Below are 20,271 nucleotides of genomic sequence, written 5' to 3'. Positions count from 1 at the left end.
TTTAAGTACTTCTCTGAGGAAACGCCTTCCCATGCTTATTTACAGGTAAACATCAAAATGTTCTGTATTTTAAACTACAAAAAATAAGAGATAAAACTTTTACTTGGGAGGTTGAAAATTTATTATAAATGACCAACTTAAATCTGTCATGTGAGATGAACTGTAGAGCAACTTTTGCATCCCTAAGGCTGTTATCTGATTGGGTTATGGAGCAAGTTTGCTGTAAAATTGCAAGGAGTAGGAAATAAATTTCAATATTCTGATTTGTGTTAATGTCATAAAAAAATATAAACAAAACTGGAAAGTGTTTGCAGAAGTGATGTTTGTTATTTTGCAATTCTGGCTATTCAAATGGCAAACATTCAGTACAATGTCACTTAAATACAAATGTAACTTTAGTGTCACAAGAAAATTTAGTTCCTTAGGTTAACATATATTTAGCTCCTTCAAGTGGAAAGCCATTACAGAAACACTGAAATGAAAATCGAGTGAACTAGGTGTTTCTTTTTTTCAATTGTGAAACAAATTACGACAATGACAATATTAGTTTAACTAAAACATAGGCTTACCTGTTACTTTCTCGGTATCTTTGATGACTGTATGATAATCTGTCGAATCACCTGACGCAGTTTCAGTTTTTGTGCTGTATAACCTCAACTGCGTCGTGGCACCTACACAGGACTCTACTGCACGACCTAAAGAAAACAAGAAATCATTTAACACGATGTTACAGAGCAGAAACGTATTCCACGACGTGTAATGAGAGAGAGAGAGAGAGAGAGAGAGAGAGAGAGAGAGAGAAAGAGAGAGAATCATATCCAAACATTTCCACTGATCTTTTATTGTGTACATGTCTTTTAGTGAAATGACTGAAGCACGAACCACTGAGCGATTGCGAAAATGGTAGGAAAGGCTGACACAGATAATTTCTCAAAACAGAGAAGGAATTTACGCACACCATTAGAAGTAAACATTGCTATACAAACGTCACTAAAAAAACAATGCAATTTATTCTTTAATGTTGAAGCCTGTGCAAATACGAACACGATTATCTTACGTACTCAAATCAAAGAGTTGAAGAACTGTCAACAAAATGTCAGTAAATACTAAACAATAAACACAACTGCAATCCAAGCATTCCACATTGTGTGAACCGGCAACACGATTTGCTTTAAACAGCAAGAAGTATTTTGGTATCAAAAGTAATAAGTTTGTAAACCTACCACATATTCTTCGTTTTAAAACACATGTCCTAGCCGCTTCATGGCGTAAAAAATGTACTTCGTTCTGCAAAATTAAATTTCCAAGTTTCACTACACGCTGCAGCCGTATGGAAGCAGCCATTTTGTACCACGTGACTAGCAGTCGGCTGTTTAGTCAGCAGATGCCGCCAATGACGCGCGCCACTTGTGTGCAGCTACGACAAGAGAGCTGTTGAGTATCTCGTTTTAACCCACGCGCCGGTTAAGTACGAATATCCTCGTACGCATGTGGACCCCAAAGATAATTGTGCGGAACGCTGGCGTATATGTTATCGCGCAGCTCCGAGATAAAGGTTGTCGTACGTCACAGTATCAAGAAATGTCCGTGTGATGTATCTTTCGTGTCAGTAATTGTAACAAATGTGAAAGGTGTCGCAAATATAGTCTAACATGGCATCACTGCTAGGATGCTGGAAGCTAAACCTGTTCCAGTAAGCAAACGTCGCTGACATGTCGAAACGTGTGGGTCGCGTGGTGAGGTTATGCGGCAACAACCTGTTGTGTTGTGGTGGTGGATAAATAAGAAGTGCGAAACAGTGACAGTGCTGTGGCTGAGACAAGCGTTGTGACGGTGCTTGGTAACCAGGGTGAGCGTGTTCAAAAGTAGCGTAAACGCCGGATGGCAGTAGGCGTGATTGTGCTTACTATGGTGAGGGTATGAAGTGACAAGCTGGCATACCCTTTAGGCCTGTGTGTCTGCGAGACAGGCGTCCTGGATCACGGCGTGGGCGGCTGCGTGGACACGGGGCTTGGTTCCCGGAAGCCCCCAGTGCCTGGCGTCCCGCCACCCCCAGGTATTCTAGGGGGTGGCGGAGGCGGCACAGGAACAACAACTAACGTCATGGGTGAAGTGCCAACTCCAAAGAGGCAGGCTGTGTTTGACAGGTTAAGGAGACGCATAGAGAATTATCGGCGTAGACAAAACGACTGCGTGCCGCGATTCGATCAGTGTTTCAATGGTGTTGTTGAGCAGAATATGCAGGAGACACTTATACTGAAACAACGGTTTCTGGAAACAAAAACTAAACGAGCTGCAAAGAAGACCGAGAAGAAACAAGACATGGGCCTGCAGAACAGTTTGCACACGGTAAGTTGCAGTTGTTTCATTCTCTTCTCGCAGCCTTTCACAAACTTATTGCTATGCATAGTTTATTAACTATTGTGATTCCATAAATGATGATACTGTATTGCCTTAGGCCAGGAAGCATCTCAAATCCGTTTCGCGCCATGTTTTTTCTGTATTTGTTGTTGTACCGCGTATCCATAGCAACAGGTTTCTGTTGCTGGAATTTAGTAATCTTTGGGAAGCCATCGATATGATGCGAATGCTTATGCTCATTCATTTATGTTGTCCATTAAAAGAAGTGGGTTTGGATTTCATCCAAGAGTTCTTCTGTTGAGATTATTAGACAGCACCCCCCCCCCCCCCCCACTTTTTTTCTAAAAGAAGAAAAGAAAAGGCTGCTGACATTAAGTTCGTCAGTACGGAGATCTGTTATTCATTATGACATATTTTTGGAACAGTTCGCTAGTATAATGTAACAAGCGTCGATACAGTCGTCACTCTTTTTCATGAGACGCATCAACAGGGAAAATTCAGTGATTTGTAGAAGACGACCAATGTCATTAAACTGCGTTGTGTGTTAAGCGATGTTGCATAGGAAACTTACGATTGTTTGTGTGGTATACAAGTAGTGGTTTTTATCATCATGCTGCCGCTTTTGTTTTCGTCGTTAACAATGTATTGAAAAAGATGCAGTGCTGTACCTGTATCACCTGTATACCCGAGTAATTGAATTACGAAATGGTTATGTGCGAACGTATATTTGACATACTCATGGGCAAAATGAAGTAGATGTGAGAATTAGGTAATGGCTACAGAGAAAACATTTTAGTTGTGTGTTTTCTACGGCTCTCTTGGTGCCAGTTACAAAGCGTTTTTCACTATCATCTAGTGTGACTTTTCAGTGACTCTCCCAACAAGCTTGTTTCCTCGAGCTATCTGTATGCTGCCACAATTAAGTCCGTATTTGTGAACTGTTGAAACTGCTTTATCCGTAGAACCAGACAGAGACAAAACTCTCGAGTATAATATTATGGAATGAAACATAATTTTTACGAAATGATGACTTCGTTTACTTTGTACACTTGTCATATAAAATCTGCAGCAAATAGTTTACTTTGGAGCGTCGTTCCTTGATCCATAGTTAAATTTCGTCAATGTGACTACCACAGCAAATGTCAGGTGCTTGTAAACATAAGTCATAACATGAGGCGAAATTGAAACTTCCTTAGTTTTGAATGAATCTCCATTCGTCATTAGACAATGTGTTCCAAAGTATTTTCCTGTGCGAACTCCTCCAGAGAAAGTAGAAACAGAGCAGCAACAAGAAAGAGCGTTTCTCTCGGAGCATGATTTGCGTGCCAGTGAACTGACGGCTCCGTCAGCACTTCTGTGCGACAGTGCTTTGGTGTTCGCAGAATGTACACTGTTTAAAGGCAACCCTCTGTCAGAAACTTTAGGTGTGACGACGATGCATAATAATTTAATCGGATGGCTCATCATAAAGACTGCAGCTAATGTCGAGCGTCTATTGCTTTACTAGCTTCTCCGTGTGGACGTCATTCAGGTTTATTAATGAAGTTCTTGTTTTTGTTTGAACTGTTCTGTGACAAAGGGTTAAATGCGTGTCGAGGGCAAACATATGTGGACCTTATCAACCAATCGATTGTGATATTCACTTCACGTAGCTCGGAAATATATTTAGGAAATCACAGCTGTTTGATTATTGGATCTGACGTTTTCTGTTGCTGTTCTTATTCTTGGTTTTTGTGGGACTCAAATGTCTTGTTTCACAGCATCATGAACCTTTTACAGAAACCCAGTCTCCCTGTCACTTAAAGTATCTTCAGTCAGCTGTCTTTCCCGCATGGCGTCTACGTTTTTTAACAAATGTGTTACCACGTAGCTACCTGTATTTATGCTATTTCCGCGAATACGCCGCCGTTCACGCAGTGGCTTATTAGGGAAAAGTACTTACGTTTCATAAATCAAGTGGGTAGATACATGTAAAAGAAACGAGGAAACTGCCCCCCCCCCCCCCCGAAGGACCAAATCCATGGTAAATATCGGCCGATTCCGCGAATTGTCGTATTGTCGAGTAAAAGACGCACAAATTTTATTCGCATGTGTGCGAAATGTCACCGAGCGGTTTCATTTCTTTATTAGATCTTCCGCATGAAGTTAGATACCAGACAGTGTGAAGCACTGTAAAGATGCTTTGCCACAAATTACCAATAGAAATCAATGAGGGTAGGAACAGATTATATATACATTATATTATTTTCACCCAAATATGTGTCAAATTATGTTCTTATGTTCCCATTTCGTGTGTAATTTCCTGCGTAGCTAAATACCCAGTAACCATGCAACTATATACACTTTGGTATATTTTCGTAATCCGCGAATGGCCCGTACGTTTTTCAGTTTGTATTTTTCCACTTACCTCCATGTTATTTCAGACCAGTGGCTATGCACAACACATGTAGAGACCGTGCCAGAATTCTCATGTCATATAGTTTAAGTCTAAACCGGTGCTCCGACGCTTCATCCGTTACCAGAGTTGTTCACGTATACTTCACAACTCTGATGATGTATGGGAGTGTTGCGCTATCTTCCTCGTGTATACCATAATGCTCTGTGCGTCCACATTTTAACTTCCCATAACCACTTTCCAAGATGTTCAGTTAAGATCTTCTATTTGTTATTGAAGTTTATCTGCTGTAGGTGCGAACAACAGGAGGGCGCCCACAACCGAATGTAGCTGAGGAATTTTCTAGCGACATGTATCCCTTCTTCGTATTCCCAAACTGAAAGCTTTATTTAGTGCTGCCGATAATAGTTCTGGTGGTAGGAAATTGCCTAGCCTGACTCCTAGACATTGCCAAGAGCACTTGAAATGTATAAAAACACATTACCACACAAAGGATTTTATGTCCTCTCATAGGATCAGTTTGAAACTTACAAAATACACTCATGGAAAAAAGTATTCATACACTGTTGTTCATGTAGAACAGCTTCATTTGTCGGACCTAAAGACTGCAACCAGATATACGTATTAATTAGTGCATTAACAGTATGGGATTTCTTTCCTAATCTGCTCATATAAAAGAATTAACTAAATTAGCCTTCTGCAAAAAGGAATCAAAAATTCTTTACCAGCTATCGTCACATAGTGGGAGAAAAGTATTCATACACTACTAGAAATGTAAACATAAAAACTACTAATGAACCACTAGCAGCAAGTAAATCCTTCCGTGTGCAGGTTGGTTCTGATACGCTGTGAATGTCATGCAACAGCAAAAACGGCCACAAAGGGAAGGAAGCAACTGTAAAGGATAGGCAAATAGTTATTTCCCAATATGACAAGGGAAATTAATTTTCAGAAACACCTGATATTATTGGAAGAAGCGACGCAACTGTGGAGCCCGATAAGATCACGTTTTAGAGAAATACTCGCATTAATAGCGAAAGAAGAGGTCAACCACAGGAGCTAACACAAAGACGTCGAAATATGTTAACAAGGATGGTCATAAAAGATCCTAGTTTGACAGCTTCTGCGTTATGTGCGAATGTGAATGATTAGTTCAGGAAGGAAATGACACCAAGGGCTGTTCGCTATATTTTCAGTAAGTGCAGGTTACGGAGCTAGCGCACCTAGAAGAAAACCATGCACCAACAAGAAGATCAAGAACTTGAGACTTGAATTTGCTCGAGAGCATATAGGCAAGAACACAAGTTTCTAGGACAAGGTACTGTTCACAGATGAAAGTATATTTAACATATTTGTAAATGATGGCATAATTTTAGTGTGAGACAACCAGATACTGAGTTGGATCCCAAACATATTCAACCCTCAGTAAAGTACGGTGGTGGAGGAATTATGGTATGGGGATGTATGGCTATATCTGCTGATGGGCATCATGTTTTTATTTCATTATTTAAATATCCTGAAGAAAAATCTACAAAAAGTGTTGATAGTGTGGGTTCAGACACAGATTACTACATTCAACAAGACGGTGACCCTAAGCTTACAGCGGTAATTAGTCATCTGTGGTTGATGTACCATACTCCCTATGTTCTCAAGTTTCCAGCATAATATGCTTGAAAGAATGCTCAAAAAACATGAAATATGAAGTAAGAGTGCTGTGAAACAATGTCTACAACAACAATAGCAAAATATTGCCTCAGAGACTAGAAAAGGTTTATTCCCTCCCAAAAAGGTTAACAGAAGTAATACATAGAAGAGGGATCTTTAAAAGTATTAGCATTTTCATTTTATTTATGTACATTGTAATTTTCTTTGTATGTATAAATGCATTTTTCCCCACTGTGTGAAAGCAGCTGACACAGCATTTTTATACATTTTTTGCAGAAGGCGAATTTCGTTAATCCTTTTTGTACGTACATATTATGGAGGAAATTCCATAATGTTAGTTTCCCAAATAAAATCTCTGGTTGTGCTCTTTAGTTCTAATAAATAAAGTTATTCTACGTGAGCAGCAGTGTATAAATGCTTTTCCCATGACTATATATGTTTCAGATCCTGATGACACCTATGAGCAAAGCAATACACAGCCCGATGTGGACTGCTGTCAAAGATGGTGACTGTAACCTCAATATGAGATGAATGCTGTTCTGTTAGCTACTCCTAATGCTGAAGGGTCTGCATTCTGCGCCACACCTCCTTCCCTTGCGCATTTCCAAATATGTTCTGTGAAACTGAAGCCGAAACACTGAGCCAGCTATTCCGTTCACTCATTTTGCTGTTCATAACTATAGTAGTCTACGAGACGTATCCAACATGGCCGTTAGTTGTCTTGAAGGACGAAGTCATCATCTCTTGCGCCAACATAAGGCCTGAAAAACATCACATCTAGAGGGGGGGGGGGGGGGGGGAAAGTTGGGTATAATGTCTCATTGACGACGAAGTCGTTGGAGACAGAGTACATGCATTTGCCTGCGGTTTCTCAAAACCATTGAAGTTCTAAATCTGGACACTCGTATCGCAACAGTCGTTCGGTGTGTCAACCAGTGCGCCACCTGTCTCGGTATCGCAGCTAGAGAACGCTGTGGTGCATTAAATACCTCGATGTTATCTTTGTCCGAAACGTTATCTACAAGAACTAATGCTCAAATATAAAGCATAAAGTGTTTGTTTTAGATAAAATTGGGCTAAAGGTGATTGAAATAACATAGGGATAAAACGATGCCAAACTTTCCACGCCGTGATACTCGACAGCTGAATATACCTGCCCAGTATTCACTGTATCCTGCATGTAAAAATGGCGGAAATGGCTCTCAATGGACACGCCCTTTTGTCACGAGCAGACAGCACGAGTTACCCCTGGAGGAGCTGCAAAGCTTAACTGGCATGGTACGACATGTTATTGGCCGAGAAACAGTTGCCAGTGGAGCCTTTAGTCGGTTATTACCCAGCACGCCTATGTCTCAGATCGAGGAATGGTTTCCTAAGAACACCTAATGCACCTGCAAAAATACAGCACCAAGCTATCAGAGTCAGTCTCGAGAACTGTGGACTCAATCGTGAGGCCACGACATACCAGTTTCATGTCCCGTGGGTCATTTGTACGATTAATAGTAATTATGTGGGGGCGAGTCATTTTACATTCACATTAGGCTGGAGAAGAGGGAACCATATGCCAAGTGTTGCCATAAGAGGAGCGAGAATAGGTAGTCGGCAAAGGCAGTAATCTTAAGGTCCAGGATCTCTCCCCCTCCCCCCCACCCCACCCCACCCTGTATCATTATAATTATTATTATTTTACCAGTGAGGTATGTGCTCAAGGAGTCGCCACACTATAGAAGAACTATAACAGTGCACTCAAAAATACTTATTGCCCTTCAGGTAGAGCGCAAGCGCTGCGTCGACGTCAGTGCTGGTCTTTTCCGGCATCTTTTGTAAAGAGCATTTCTCTACTACTTGAAGCGCTGGATCTTCCATTGCATCAACTTCATCGATTGATAACTGCAAAACTCTTGGTTAAACACTCCATTTTAAAAGGTCACATCGGAGACATTATTGTACAATATTATTCAGGTAGATAGATACTGGATGATTAAAGAACGGCATTCCCTCTTGTCTCGGATTATCAAGAGGTTCAAAATGAGGAGGAAACATTAACAAAGATACCGTGGTGTAAGCGTAATTTTAACCGTATCATTTACAGCTTCTAAAGTTATAGGTAACACCCGACGATATAACAACTTATAGGATCATGTTAATGGAGTGTAAACAGTAGGCCTACATCGATTATGATACCAAAATGAAAAATAATTTTCTCGATGCTGAAGTATACTTCCTAAGACGTAGATCTTGAGACTATTGTACTGTCGGACTGTAACAACCCTACAGGTACTTCGATACCACCTCAAACAAGGTCCTTAGGAAACCTGGTGTATTAGATAATCCATAATGTGGAGTACTTGCAGAAAAGTTATATGTGTAAAAGGCCATGCGGCTTTCATGCCAGACAAGTTAGCGAAAGAATCGGTTGCTGTCAGCTGTTAGGAGTACAATAAGATCCTGTTCTTAGATTTCGTAGTTCAGTTGAAAGAAACACTAAGAAAGAAATGGTAGAGTGAATGAAAAATATCTAGCGTTGCAGGAGGGCATCGTTATAGTGAAGTACACCTTACAATCCACAGATATACGAAGTAAACAGTTTTCCGAACACTTTCTCGTAAAAATGACAGCCCTGAAACTCAGTCATGGAGTGCAGATAGCTGCCTTATTGTGATTACGGAGAACAAGAGGACGTTGACATCATTGTGTTCGCCTACCATCGACGGAGACACGCAGCGGACAAACCACTTCATTAACAGCTGAACTGGGGTAGAAGAGTCCCCACAGCAGCACAATATTTCTGCCTACAGCATACGTTTGGGAGGTGGCGGGGGGGGGGGGGGGGGAGGGGGGGGGGAAGGGTTGTTAGGGCTCTCACAGCGTCGTCAAGAGCGTCCTGACTGGACATCAACATACACAGCTCGTGGTTTGAACGATGTCTACTCCCACGAGCGAAATTCCTGCAATAATTCCCATCCACACGTATTCAGCAATTTCATTCAGAAAGACTGGCTATGTCAACACTAATATTTGGTCGTAACTGACAGCCCTAATCAGTTTGTCGCTAACTTTTCACCTGTAGTTTTGAAATACGTCCTTATAACACACTAAACTATAATAGTATTTTAACTGAGCTCACTGCTTTCACGGTGACTAGTTGTTTAGTGGTGAGTTTAGTGTATTTAAAACTGTGGCTCTTAAAACGACTGTCGAGCTCCCTTGCCACAGATGGTGTGGAGGTGCAACGATCAAATCTTCAAACGTGTGTAAATGCGTGTAAGTGTGTATGTATAGAAAGTGTCTGGTTACGGAATAGACATTTTGTAGATATGCAGACAATACAAATACAGGCGTAGTTGTTTCGGATATACCTGCGTGGCTCTTTAATTGTGAAACCAGTGCCAGATAGGTATAAAATAAACACATTAGAGCTGCTGGTAGACGGGATGAAGCCCTCGCCACCTGCTGCTGGCTAGCCAGTCAAATTCCGCATGCATGACTCACGGCTGTCCTGAGGACAATGCGCTTTGTGACGAGTCCCGCACACAGAGCCTCCTCTCTCCTATCCTTAGCTCCAAACCGCCGCGTCCGAAACAAGGCTGCTTCTTCTTCTCACTGCTGACCAGTGACGTATCTTTGCCGTATCTTATTTGTCCTGAGAGACTGCTCGTCTGTTCTAATCAGAGATGGACAAATTCTGCTTCCAACCTGCCTGCCCCTAACTCCGCCGCAACCAGTAAAGCAGCTCAACCCTCAACCTGTCAAAGTGGAGACAAAAGCGTACATGTATACTGAACCACAGTGATTAAAGCTGGCCGTTCAGCCTTGCTGTGCACCTGACAGCAGTTTGCGCTGTCAATCCAACGTGGCTGACCGGGTATAATTTTGCATACGTAGGTAGTCTCACTACAGCTCATTTATCACAACGAGTAGGAGCACCGAAATGAACAAACAAAACTTACAGGAGACTGAGACGAAATAAGGAATTGGGTAATAAACATTAATCTCGAAACACAGCCCAAGTCCAGCAGGGAAAAATTTTCGTGTGTTTATGAGGCAGCTTCATGCAAATCGGTAGGTATCTCGCAGTGCAAATTGTATAAAAAAGTTACTAAACTCTCACTCGGGAACCTAGATTATGTACATATATTTGCAAATCGGGCAATAGTTTCCTCATTCCATTAATATTTTAAACGACGACAAAGACTCAGTGGCTGACAGAACTGTGGAATGTGTGCTAAGGTCTTGAGGCCATTTTACAGTATATAAGCTTTGGGAATGTTGAGCAAACCCTGTTCCAATAGGAAAAAATAGTCCAGTGGATTTTAAAAACTGCATTCTGGTCGTATGTAACGTAGTGTGAAGAAAACTTAGTATGAAAGTGAAGCTTCTTCTTTCAGATATGTGCTTTTTAGATTAAACTAATATGAAAAACGAATTTCGTGTTTGCTACAAAGCATTTGGGGAATTTAGATTGAATTATTGGCACCACTTAGAATGAATTCAGCGAATTCGCAATACACGCCCTGCAGTTATAACTGGGGTCATATTTGGCTGACATACCTAAGATTACAGACACTAGATTTCTAAAACCTTACTTTAGTTTCCGTTGCAGTATAATGTAAGTCTTCAGGTTCTTAGGTGAAAACGTTCTCTCAGAGACGGTTCTGCTTGCTACAGATTACAAACATTACCGGTGACCTTATGACCGTTAAAATTCAGAATTGCCAGTACTAGTCGAAAGAGGGTGACGTTGCAGAGAAAACCGTTTATATCAAAACAAACAATCCAGCCCGAAGTACTGCGATAAGGAAGAAAAGGACAAATCAAATCCACCATTATGTGGCCGATAGTGACCCCCAGACAGTACATATTTAGTTGAGCCTCGTCTTCTGATAAAGATTTTTCATCAACTTCCGAACCCTACTGATAACATTACAATAAAAGCGTACAGACTGAACTGCTAGGTAGCGCAGTACTGCGGTAAGGCGGGCAGGCAGGCAAGCAAGACTCCTTTAGCCTGCCCAATCTACTTACAACGTGCGGCAGCGTCCCTGCCTCTGTGACAGGCAAGCATGGGCAGGTTGAAAGCGGAATGAGTACACATCTAGCTCTGACCTGTGTACCCGGTCCGACTTTCATTGCCCGGTTGCAGTTGTGGCGGACGTCGCTAATTCTGGATGAACTACCTCTTGATCGAGGGAGTGAGGACGTCACTTTTAGTCCCTTAACTCCCAGCCAATCAACCGGGCCCAGTTCACTTTTAAAACAGTTACCTATTACACCTACGTATAAACTAGGACAGAGCTGTGAAACGTACGGCAGAAGGTAGTTAACATTGCACCGCACGTTACGGTTTCTTTCCTTTCCAGTCCCCGATGCAGAGCAGAGACAATGAATGCTTGAATGCTGCAGTTCGCGCTGTAGTTAGTCTCATCTCGTCTGCGCGGTCGCTGTACCTGCCGTACCTATGAGGTTTTACTATATGCGTAGATCCATCATTTAAAACTGGTTCTGGAAGCTTTCTGAGTAAGCTTTCGCGAGATGATTGCTTTCTTTATCAGATTATCAGCGTTTCCATGACACTCGCTCGTCAGTGAAACAAACCTGTGACATATTGTTGTATACGTTCAGTATCTGCTGTTAGTCCCACTTGGTGTGGGCGCAGGGTTGCTAGGCGTTCGGCTGTAACCGGACATGTCCGGCTTTTTACTGGTATGTCCTGCCAAATACACACACACACAAAAGACACGCCACAAAGGAATTATCCGAATGGGACGGATGTCGGTAGGTGTTGTGTGATGTGCATGTACAGATATACGAATGATTACAATTTCAGAATAATCAGATGATTGGTTCCAGACAGTGAGCTTCACAAATTGAGCCGGTGCCGGTCAGTAACGCTTTAGTCCACCCATGGCCCTTATGCGAGCAGCTGTTCGGCTTGCCACTGATTGACAGAGTTGTTGGATAGCGATCAGATTCTGTCCCAATGGCGCGTTAGGTCGTTAAAATCCCGAGATGGTTGCAGGGCCCAGCCCATAATGCTCCAAACATTCTCAGTTGGGGAGAGATCCGGCGACTTTGGTAGCCAAGGCAGGATTTGACAAGCACGAAGATATGCAGTAGAAACTCTTGCCGTGTGTGGATGGGCATTATCTTTCTGAAATGTAAGCCCAGGATGGCTTACTGTGAAGGGCAACAAAACGGGAGGTAGAATACCGTCGATGTACCGCTGTGGTGTTAGAGTGCCGCGGATGACAACCAAAGGGGTCCTGCTAAGAAGCGAAATGACACCCCGGACAAGTACTCTTGGTTGTCGGGCCATATGGCTCGCGACATCCAGGTTGGTATCTCGTCGCAGTCTGGGGCGTCTCCACACACGTCTTCGCTGGTCATTGGGGCTCTTTTCTTACCGGGACTCATTAGTGAAGACAATTCTACTCTAGTCAGTGAGATTCCAGGCCGAATGTGCCCGACTCCACAGCAATTGGGCATAGAGGAGCCGTGATCTCAGCGTCCTGCTGTCGGCCCTTGTGGTCATTGAAGCAGTAGCTGCACGTCGAATCGACGATACGATGTATCCGGTGCTCCGTGTGTCTGTCTGAAGACTGCTCGATCCTCACGTTCTGTCGTCTCTCTAGACTGACCGCTGCCTTCTTGACGCTGTCTTCGGCCATGATTCACCCATTCCTGCCATCATAGTTGTATAGCAGCATCACTTCTATTCAACTGTCGGACGATTCGCCGTTTCTTCCAACCCACTGCTTTGAGTCCAGCTACACGTCAAATGATGACATCTGAGTGTATAGTTCACGTGCCTGTCTGCGAGGCGTAGTTACTGTCCAACTGAGTATACAGAATGAAATTCACAAAGACCTTTCGCCCCTAGTATCGATATGTCCCCTGTTTAATATCTTTGCCACCTGGCGGTGAAGCTGTGCTGCAACATCACACGTTCACCCATCGGCGGACAAATTTTACTGTTTTGCATTTTCCATCGATACCTGTTGAACAACAGTTTCCGACTTACTTTCATAACTTTTTCGTGATGTGTTGTTTTTTATGTTAGATTGTGTATATTAGTCAGGCCTCTCCGGTTTTTGTTACGCTTCTTAGCAATGATTAGAGACGCACAACTAAGGTCTGTGCCAAGGTAATTACGTAAGCGCGAGGAGTTTGTATGAGGAGTAAGAATGTCTGTCCTATGGTCGACGGGCGCATTTCCTCTGGTCTTTTGCCATATATTAACAATTCAGTTTTTGCAGGTGCGACTGGAGTCGGCCAAAACAAATACTAATCATCGCGTCCTTTTATGCGACGCCCAGTCTCGGCGGGAGCGTTGGTTTGTTTCCGTTTCGAGCAAAATGATTTTTAAAGCAATATTTTACGTGTCCATTTGATTGAGTGGTCCTAAATTAGTCCAGTTCGGCTTTTCTTTTTATCAATCTCTGTTAATAGGAACAACAAAACGTGAAGAATGACAAGCACAGGACTCTAGCGACGCAGCACCACCTATGCCCGCGCTGACTAATACCGCCACGCAGAAGCGCTGTCCTGGCGCTTGTGGAGTACCAGTTATTCTACGTGTTTTACTGTCGCTGTAAATACATGTAGATGAAGCATACATCGCACTACGCTTATGTGGGACCACTCAATCGAATGGACGCGTCAAATTCCGCTTTACAAGCCATTTTGTTCGTAAGGGAAAGAAAGCAACGCTTTTCTTCAGAAATGGGAGTCACATGAAAGACTCGATGAGCAGTATTTGTTTGCGCTAACTCCAACTACACACTGGAAAAACAAAGTTACAAATATCTCCCGAAACACCAGAAAAATGCAGTCGACGACTCGTAGGAGAGTCACCATAAGGGGCAGTCAGATAGAAATGAGACAGGTGGATAAATGTAAATAAAGTGTTCGTCATTCCAAGATTAATCGCCATAACTGTCAACAAATGTATCCCAGTGTGAGACAAGACGGTCAGTATCTCCATGGAAGAAAGTTTGCGGTTGCCTACGGAGCCGTGATTGTACCCAGGCGTGCACTTCTTCGCCCGAAGCAAATCTACGGCAGCAAACGTCTTTCTTCGGGACTCCTAAAATAAGGAAATCGCGTGTGGAGAGATCGGACCCACGTGTTGCCAAGATTGTTTCGACTCCGATGCAGAAGTTTCGCTGGGAAGCCCATACAGATCCTCCACACAGTTCCGGCCTCTCGCCATGCGATTTCCTTATTTTTTGAGCCCTGAACAGAGACGTTCGTGGCCGTCGATTTGCTTCGGACAAAGAGGTGCACCCTTGGGTTCAACCATGGTTCGTAGGCAACCACAAACATATTTTCGTGAAGGCACTGTCGTATTGTCTCACAGTAGGACAATTGCATTAACTGTTACGGCGATTTCTTTTGAAATAATAATGTTTACTTACTTTTTTCCGTTTGCCTCGTTTACAACTGAGGGCTACTTACAGATACGCCAAACACTGCTAATGATATGTCTGAATCCTGTATTTTTCTTCGTAAGCCGAACGAGCCTAACGCACAATGCCATAACCAGAGTGCAGAGCGAGCGAGGCAAAGTAGAATTTGCGGAATAGCGGATTATGTGCTACCGTAATTGCCAAATTTTGTACTGATTGCTTTTCAGTTTAAGTGCGGTTAAGGTTGATGTCCCAAGAAACTGGCTGCGAATACGCAGCTGACTGTTTGTATTTAAAATAAGTATGCCGGCTTTTACAGCGAAATGTGCGGCTAAAAATTACGCCGCGTTCGGCTTTTGTATTTTTAGACCTGGCAACCCTATATCGGTCACTCTTGAGACTCACTCCAAAAAACTGCGATTTTTTTTCAAAATTCCAGCTTTCGTTCTACACATTTGCTATTCGAGGAGGTACATAGAAATATTCCTTCGACTTGCATAAAAGTGTATGGGGGATGAGGCTGTTGGCTGCAACTAGTCGGGCAGGCAGATTACCTGGTGAAGGCGGCTCGCCATTACAGTGGCATACCGAGCACTGCATCAACTCCTGACACTGTGCAGCGTATTCGCAATCTGATTTTGGTTGGAAATGCATTACAGTCATTTGCCTTGATATTTCTTCGTGCTCATTCTTGGAACGCCAGCTCTTGGAATTTCAACTCAACCTCTCTGTGGTACACAACGTCTCTCTTGTCCCGTCTGGCGTTGTAGTCCGTTCAGTATCTCCGTAACCTTCTCGCGCTTACTAAACGATCCCTCTTTGTTGGATCTACTTCTGTTCCTTTTATTAATCTAACGTACTAAGATTCCCAGACCGATGAGCAGTATTCAAGAATCGGTCCTACCAGAGTTTTGTAAGCCGCTTCTTTCGTGAATGAATTGCATTCCCCTAGTATTTTTTCAGTGAATCGCAGCCGGGCAGCTGCAGTTAATTTCCCCTTGTTGCAGTTTACGTCGCTCAATACGGTTACTCATACACACTTTCTGATTGTTTCTGTATCCAATGATTTGTCGTCAGTAGCGTAATTTAAAAATTAATAATTCCTTCTCTTATTTATGCGCACTGTGTTACTTTTGTTAACGTTTAGGATTAATTGCCATTTCCTGCACCAATCGGGACATTTCGGTACAGTCTTCTGGTTCAATAAAATCTTCTCCGTTTACAAGCCGTCACTAGTAGCAATTGCAGCTTCTGGAGTTAAAATGCGCGGAAGGCGAGTTGGACAACTCCGCCCCGCCGTGGGACCGAGTGGTGTCACATGGCGCCACGTTTGAAACTGTCTCTCCCACTTCCCACCGTCTTTGCTTTCACTCACTGTCCAAAGCCGCCTCCATGACCTACTAAGTGTGTACGCCTGGTCCCCGATAAAAATGTTGCTGATTATTCTAATTTCGACCACTTCTTTTATAACACATTCCCAGTATAATGTTTGTGCCAAAACTCGCTTATTTTCCGATTGCATTTTGTGCCCGTTTTCTAGGTAACGTTTAGCCACGTCCGACTTCTCAAGTTCCCTTTGTTTAAAACGTCGTGAGTGCTCAGCAACAGTGTAAAAGCTACCACAGTCACGAGGGACACCATACACGCCACGGACTCTAGAACCTACGCTGGCTGTATCTCTTACCGTGGACGCGGGCGGGAACAGTGGTCCCCATCCATGTCTCTCCAGCACGCGTCCTATCTTGCTAGTCGTTGCTCCACAGTGTGAAGAAAAGCAGCAAGCTTGGCCTCGTAACGCTATTCACGAGTTGACTTTCGTCATTGGCACTTGATGACGATTGCAGAGACAGCTATCTGAAGCTCGAGTATTTCATTCGAAGGGATGCGGCTTGTAAACCGAGAAGATCTTATTGAAGCGTACCACCGCAAAAGATTCCGAGAACACAGGATCTTCTGGCATTGCAACCTTCCGATAGACATCTGCATCGTGTGCGAACAACCTCAGTTCGAAGTAATACCCGGCGTTCCCCAAGGAAGTGTTACAGGCCTTCTATTATTCATGATCTGTATTAACGACATAGGAGACAATCTGAGTAACCGTCTTAGATTGTTTGCAGATGATGCTGTCATTTACCGACTTGTAAAGTTATCAGATGACCAAAACTAATTGCAAAATGATTTAGATACGATATCTGTATGGAGCGAAAAGTGGCAACTGACCCTGAATACAGAAAAGTGTGGAGTTATTCACATTAGTACTAAAAGAAATCCGCTAAATTTCGATTACGCCGTAAGCCAGACAAATCTGAAGGCTGCAAATTCAACTAAATACATAGATATTACAATTACAAATAACCTAAATTGGAACAGTCAAATAGATAATGTTCAGGGTAGAGCAAACCAAAGACTGCAATTCATTGGCAGAACACTTATAAGAAGCAACAGGTCTACTAAAGAGACTGCTTACACCATGCTTGTCCACGCTATTCTGGAGTATTGTTGTGCGGTGTGGGATCTGCATCAGGTGGGACTGACGGATGACATCGAGAAAGTGCAAAAAATGACGGTTCGTTTTGTATTATCGCGAAATAGGGGAGATAGTGTCACAGACATGATACGTCAATTGGTGTGGGAATCATTAAAACATAGGCGTTTTTCGTTGGGACGGGATCTTCTCACGAAATTTCAGTCACCAGTTTTCTCCTCCGATTGCGAAAACATGCTGTTGGCACCCACCCACATAGGGAGAAATGATAATCATGATAAAATAAGAGAAATCAGGGTTCCCACAGAAAAATTTAATCTTTTTTTCCCGCGCGCCGTTTGATAGTGCAACGGTAGAGAGACAGCTTGAAGGTGGTTGATTGAACCCTCTGCAGGCACTTGATGGTTAATAGCAGAGTAATCACGTAGATGTAGATGTTGTGTTACACCAGGCCGATGGATCGTGCTCGGCTACGCCGTTATCCAGGCGAACTGCTGCTGGAAACACCCACCGCGGCACCGACGCAGACCACAGAGGATTCCCCCTGAGCGTCCAGAGGACCAGTCGTAGTGATCGAAGCGCTGACATCTGTGGACCACGTGAACGTTATTGCCCACCACTTGCACCCTTCGTGGCTGATGTCTTTCCCACGGTGGTGGCATCTTCCAGCAGGATAACTGTCCGTGTCACCAGGTCACAATGACGCCAGGATGGTTTGAGGACCATGATAGTAAACTCACGTTGATGTCTTGACCATCAGCTTCGCCTGATCTGAACCGGATGGAACACATCTCGAACGCTATTCGTCGCCAGTTCCGCACGCACAAAGAACTGCCATATAATATACGGAAACTGCGTGACTTGTACATAAACATTAAGTGCCTCCAGAAACCTTCTAAGGACTTCTCAAATCCATGTCGCACAGAATCGCTACTTTATTGCGTTCCCTAGGCGGACCAGCACGCTGTTAAGCAGGTAATCGTAATCTTTTTGGTCATCATTGTACGAGGGTGAGTGAAATGAAAACCTTAAATTTGTAATAACAAAGCGAAATTTCGCGCCGTTATCCTGTAAGTTGGCAAGCGTGCTACAAATAGCGTGCAGAATGGCCTGTAGGTGGCAGCACAGTGGAGATGCACACATACCGTCGCAGTATCACTTGGCGACTTGCACCAGCGAAGAACAGCATTCTGTTATTCCGTTTTTTCTTAGTGAAGGTGTGAAACTTATTGAAATTCATCGACAATTAAAGGTTCAGTACGGTGATACAAGTTTGTCACCGTAGCAAGTCTACGAATGGAGTAGGAAGTTCGCAAATGGTCAGGCACAACGAGTTGTGACTCCATAGAGCATTGCAGTAGTTGAAGCTATAGTGAAGGAAAACCGCTGAGTGACACTGAATGAAATTGCAGCATGTTTACAGATTACTCATGGGTCAGCACACCACATTGCACATGATGTACTCTGTCTGTATTGTCTAGATAACTGCTCATTTGTGCGAATGAATAGTGTATGTATTTTGGAAGAATGCTGCAGGTAACACTGGTCTACCAGGACTTACTCTGTGAGTTGGAAACGTGGCCTTGTGCGGGAGCAGAGCTTCGCCGCAGGCCAGACTCTGATTCTCCGGAAATGCCAGGCGTACAGGCACGAGCCGGCCGCTGCCGCGCCTCACGAGATCCTACCTGCCGTGTTAATTGACAAAGTTGGCGATTTGGGGTAAGGTGCTGTTAGTACTGAGCGCCTCCTACTTGCAGTGGAGGGCATTTCTCGTGTTTGAATATCAGGCGTATACACTGACTAGTGACATTAATGTGGCCACCTGTCAAAAGCTTCAATAATCCCCTTTTAAAGCGCGGAGCTGTTCGAAACGTGCAAGAAGAGTCAGTGAGGTTCTGCAAGATGCCGACATGCGAGGAACAACGCCGACTTAAGTGCCGTGGCCACCTGCAGTAGATTTCTCGGTTGAGGATCCATGGAGTGGAAAGCCCTATTGATGTGGTCCCACAGATTCTCGATTGGTTTTAAATCCGAGGAGTCTGGTGGCCAGGGGAGTGCGCTAAACTCATCCTGATGCTTTTCGAAGCAATCATTTACACTCTGGGCTATGTGACACGTTGCAGTGTTCTGGCAAAAAAAAAGCAAACTGCACATCTAGGGGTGGACGTGGCCCCCAAGGATAGATGCATACTTCAGTTGATCCGTTGTGTCTTCCAAAATGACCGTCTAGTAAGGTCATCCGAAGACCAGTATCAGCTGCAAAGCGATTTAGAAAAGATTGCTGTATGGTGTGTCAGGTGGCAGTTGACGCTAAATAACGAAAAGTGTGAGATGATCCACATGAGTTCCAAAAGAAATCCGTTGGAATTCGATTACTCGATAAATAGTACAATTCTCAAGGCTGTCAATTCAACTAAGTACCTGGGTGTTAAAATTACAAACAACTTCAGTTGGAAGGACCACATAGATAATATTGTCGGGAAGGCGAGCCAAAGGTTGCGTTTCATTGGCAGGACACTTAGAAGATGCAACAAGTCCACTAAAGAGACAGCTTACACTACACTCGTTCGTCCTCTGTTAGAATATTGCTGCGCGGTGTGGGATCCTTACCAGGTGGGATTGACGGAGGACATCGAGAGGGTGCAAAGAAGGGCAGCTCGTTTTGTATTATCGCGTTATAGGGGCGAGAGTGTGGCAGATATGATACACGAGTTGGGATGGAAGTCATTACAGCATAGACGTTTTTCGTCGCGGCGAGACCTTTTTACGAAATTTCAGTCACCAACTTTCTCTTCCGAATGCGAAAATATTTTGTTGAGCCCAACCTACATAGGTAGGAATGATCATCAAAATAAAATAAGAGAAATCAGAGCTCGAACAGAAAGGTTTAGGTGTTCGTTTTTCCCGCTCGCTGTTCGGGAGTGGAATAGTAGAGAGATAGTATGATTGTGGTTCGA

At 43.5% G+C, this 20,271-nt stretch overlaps 2 protein-coding genes across 2 annotated transcripts in view; one reads left to right on the top strand and one right to left on the bottom strand.

The window, feature by feature from the left end:
* Window positions 1-1,355, bottom strand: part of LOC126282239 (heat shock protein 75 kDa, mitochondrial-like) — a 266,503-nt gene extending 265,148 nt beyond the window's left edge. The window contains exons 1-2 of the mRNA XM_049981826.1: window positions 1,224-1,355; window positions 570-695 (exon numbers count right to left, since the gene is read on the bottom strand). Coding sequence (XP_049837783.1) covers window positions 570-695; window positions 1,224-1,344 — 247 coding nt within the window. The 5' untranslated portion in view covers window positions 1,345-1,355. The remainder of the gene's footprint in view (window positions 1-569; window positions 696-1,223) is intronic.
* A 314-nt stretch (window positions 1,356-1,669) lies between these two features.
* Window positions 1,670-20,271, top strand: part of LOC126282432 (neurogenic protein mastermind-like) — a 456,429-nt gene continuing 437,827 nt past the window's right edge. The window contains exons 1-2 of the mRNA XM_049982089.1: window positions 1,670-1,693; window positions 1,966-2,349. Coding sequence (XP_049838046.1) covers window positions 1,670-1,693; window positions 1,966-2,349 — 408 coding nt within the window. The remainder of the gene's footprint in view (window positions 1,694-1,965; window positions 2,350-20,271) is intronic.

Source organism: Schistocerca gregaria, chromosome 7 (genome assembly GCF_023897955.1).
Source record: "Schistocerca gregaria isolate iqSchGreg1 chromosome 7, iqSchGreg1.2, whole genome shotgun sequence".
NCBI classification, from domain to species: Eukaryota; Metazoa; Arthropoda; class Insecta; order Orthoptera; family Acrididae; genus Schistocerca; species Schistocerca gregaria.
Note: the sequence above shows the minus strand (reverse complement) of the source record. Positions and strands in the feature narration are given on the sequence as shown.